The sequence below is a fragment of the Cyprinodon variegatus genome, unplaced genomic scaffold (genome assembly GCF_000732505.1).
Source record: "Cyprinodon variegatus isolate N-32 unplaced genomic scaffold, C_variegatus-1.0 Scaffold298, whole genome shotgun sequence".
NCBI lineage: Eukaryota > Metazoa > Chordata > Actinopteri > Cyprinodontiformes > Cyprinodontidae > Cyprinodon > Cyprinodon variegatus.
The window spans coordinates 533,045-536,836 of NW_015150751.1; the positions used below are offsets into that span (position 1 = coordinate 533,045).

General features: G+C 41.9%; 1 protein-coding gene across 2 annotated transcripts in view; it reads left to right on the forward strand.

Annotated features, from left to right (window-relative positions):
* The window catches only part of upf2 (UPF2 regulator of nonsense transcripts homolog (yeast)), a 24,281-nt gene that overhangs the window by 10,659 nt on the left and 9,830 nt on the right, over window positions 1-3,792 (forward strand). For both annotated transcript variants that reach the window (XM_015383942.1, XM_015383943.1), the window contains 3 exons: window positions 304-579; window positions 660-843; window positions 3,012-3,163. In XM_015383942.1, coding sequence (XP_015239428.1) covers window positions 304-579; window positions 660-843; window positions 3,012-3,163 — 612 coding nt within the window. The remainder of the gene's footprint in view (window positions 1-303; window positions 580-659; window positions 844-3,011; window positions 3,164-3,792) is intronic.

Below are 3,792 nucleotides of genomic sequence, written 5' to 3' on the forward strand. Positions count from 1 at the left end.
CTGAACGATTGTTCTCTATTTCAAAAACCACTATAGATTTAAAGATTTTTTTTTTATATATATATATTTGTTTGTATCTAAAAAGTCCGTGTATAGCATGGATGCGTAAAATGTTCATTTTATTTCAGTGTTAAATTCTGTTTAAAGTAACAGATTATAATTAAAAGTGTCTCCGGATCTTTACTGGTTGATGATTTTCTTTATTCTCACCCTCGATGATTTTCATTGGTTACACCTGGACTATGGGTATTCTGGTCTGACAGACACACTGGCTCTGCTAACCTCCCTCATATTTCCGCTCAGGTCAACCAGCCAAAGTTCAACCAGCGGCGGATCAGCAGCGCCAAGTTCCTGGGCGAGCTCTACAACTACCGCATGGTGGAATCGGCGGTCGTCTTCCGCACGCTCTTCTCCTTCATCTCCTTCGGGGTGAACCAGGACGGCAGCCCCAGCCCTCTGGACCCCCCCGAGCACCTCTTCCGCATCCGCCTGGTCTGCACCCTGCTGGACACCTGCGGTCAGTACTTCGACCGCGGCTCCAGCAAGAAGAAGCTGGACTGCTTCCTGATCTACTTCCAGGTCTGTCTGCTCCTAACGCTCCACCAGTGGACAGAAAGTAGGAGATCATTTCATGAAACGACGTGCGTTTGTGTCTGCAGAGGTACATTTGGTGGAAAAAGAGTGTGGACGTTTGGACGAAGGACCACCCGTTCCCCATCGACATCGACTACATGATCAGCGACACCCTGGAGCTGCTCAGACCCAAGATGAGGCTGAGCTGCTCCCTGGACGAGGCCACCAAGCAGGTCGCCGACCTGGAGAGAGAAGTGCTCGTCAAACTGGGTAAGGATTGGTTTCCGGATTCTGCAGCCGGTTTCTCCGGTTTCCTCCCGGCGGAGCAGCATTCCCTGCTGCGTAGGAGGGCTGCTGGATCTGCAGGTTCACTGAAACACTTGCATACCAAAGGCATGGAGTCACCTGAAGGATGCAGTCAGTTCACAGGATTTAGGAACAATCGCTGGAGATTAAATTTAATTACTTTTTCCGATTTATTTAGATCAGTTGCGTCACATAAAGCAGCAATTACTTTTAAAAATGGAAACAATCGTTTTGTTTTAGCAGGTAATTTTCTCCTATTGTTAGAATCTGTTAATCACCAAACATTTTCCACATACCAGTAAAGATTTATTTTTCCTGCCTCCTGAAATCATCATTGATTTAATGACGTTTTCTTAAAAAACATCCACAGAATAACGAGGCCTCCAACAAGACAGAAAACAAACATCCTTTAGGCAGGAGGAGTTCTCATGTGACTGATTTACGTTCTCACCTGGCGTGAAAATCTGTGTTTCTCTAAAATATGATGGTTTTCTGCAATAAAAGTGGGAACCAGACTGGTTCCTGTGGGTCTGATGGAAACATTAGAGCAGGAAAACTTCAGGACATTTTTAATTAACTATGCAAAAACGATCTAGAAAGAAGTAAAAAATTCTTAAATTAGGCGTATTTAGCCTTATTTTGAGCAGTTAAATTAGATTATTTGCCAATGGAATTAGTATTTTTACTCGTCAAATAAGATAATTAGATAATAAATGGTCTTGTTCCACTGGCAAAGTGTCTCACTTACCTCCTCAATTCAAGAAAAATTGCACTTATTTTAAGAAAAAAATGACTTATTGAGATTTCTTTTTTATGCAGTGAGGCAGATATTTAATGAGTTATTTAATTTGTAATCTAACACAGTTTAGGGAGCTTCAAGTTAGTTTTTCTTGAAATAAGATTTTTTTTCCATTGATTTAAGCAGGTAAGACAGTTTTATAGTTGAAAAAATTACATTTATTTCTGATAATCAAGTTTATAATCACCAAATGTTCTTATTTCTCACATCATTTCATTGGCAGAGCATCTTTCATACCTGCTCAAATTAGGGACAGAGACTCTTATTTCATAACATTTGTATTGATTTGTCTTAAAAATCAATTTTTGCCCCCCAAAAAAAAATTAAACAACATTTTTCTGAACCGAAATCTTTACAGATTAAAAGAACGGTAGCAAAGGGCGGAAGGTTCTGGAGACAAATGAAAACGAAAATAATCAACAGTTTGAAACGGCCTAGTCCAAGTCCAGACCTCCTAATGGAAATTCTGTGTTTGGACCTTAACAGAGGGCTGCAGATGTTTCATTTTGTTTTTTTAACAAGAGCTTGGAATAAGCCGTGATTTTGAGTTCACATAAGACCCCGGATGAATATGAGGAAAGAGACGCTCAACCCGATGAAGCTTTGTTCATCCTCCTCCTGCAGCCCAGCCGATTGGCTCAGGCTGAAAGGCTCCGGCTGAGGGGAAAAACGGAAGAAGGAAGCGTTTATGCTGCAGGTGGATCTGGCTCTGCGGCTCGATGACAGCATGAAAACTCTTTGTTTCAACAGTTTCATCGTGTTCGGTTGGAATGCAGAGAAAAATGTGAGCTCCGCCCTCTGAGAAAATGACTGAACGAGCTGCAGGTGTTCAGAGGAGCTTAAACTGCTTCCTATTCAGAGTAGAAATGCTCCTCTTTAATTTCCAGATAAAAGGTGTTCCAGTAAGAATATTGAAGCTTTTATTGAACGAGGCCCCCTAAAGGTGGACGTGGAGAAAAAAGAAATTTAGTTGTTAAAGATCTGAGTGTTTATGTTCTGTAACTTTCCACAGCTGGACGAGTGTTTTAGTGACACCATGAATGCTGCCTGAATGTTGCAGAGTAAGGAGTGATTGATGGAGGCCCCTTATAGATACACAGGGGCCCATTGTGTCCCTCTCATACTTTAACCACACATTCCTCAGTCCTTCAGTCACACAAGACCTGATGTGTATCTTTATCTTCAGGCCGCAGCTTCATTTTCTACCCAGAGTTTCACAAAGTCAAAGTTTAAGGTTTGGTTTTGTCAATAAAAGAAACAAACAGTATGATGCCTCCATGTTTAAAATGTCCGTCGCAAGAGTTTGTGTTTGACGATTTGTGTTTTAACGAAGGCATGGCCATGGAGAAGGACGGCCGCTCCAGCGCCATGAGCGAAGGGGAGCCGCTGGACGAAGAGGACGACGACGACGATGATGAAGAAGGTGCAGCCGACACCGAGGAGCAATCTGGAAACGAGAGCGAGATGAACGAACAGGAAGAGGATGTGAGTCCCTTTTGCTGTTCTGGTCACGTGTCTGTGTTTACATCACGGTACAGAAATATGCTGCGTCTGGTCTTCCTGCTGGAATCGGAACCGTTAATAAACAGTTCGCCGGTTAATGTGAAACGCCTGACTGGACTGAGTTAGATCGGGTCAGAAATCTAAATCCGTAGCAGACTTGAAAAGTCTCTAATATCTGTATTTAACATTCAGTTAACCTGCCAGATTAAGTTCTGAACTTTAACTAGGCCGCTGTGACGCCAAAACTCTAGAGGTGCGACTGATCTTTCCACAGCTGGAACCTGCAGCTACCTAACAAGGATTTTCTCTTCCTCACCTCTGAAGTTGAATTATTTTAATCTTCATTCTGAGGAGCTGCTCATTGCATTAAATCAAGAAATGATTTTTGCTCAGATATAAAGTGCCAAAAAAGGAGCTCTCTGTGAACCATGAGCTGTTGATGCTCCCTGGCAGATCTTCATCTTTAGAGGCTGAGAACGAAGCTAAACTCACAGAAATGTGAAAACTGTTAACTTATCTATTTAATATTCAGTAAATGATTCTAAGGCTTTAGGATACCAAGAAAAGAAGCTTATAATGTTGGTGAATTATGTGACAAAGTTGAGTTTATA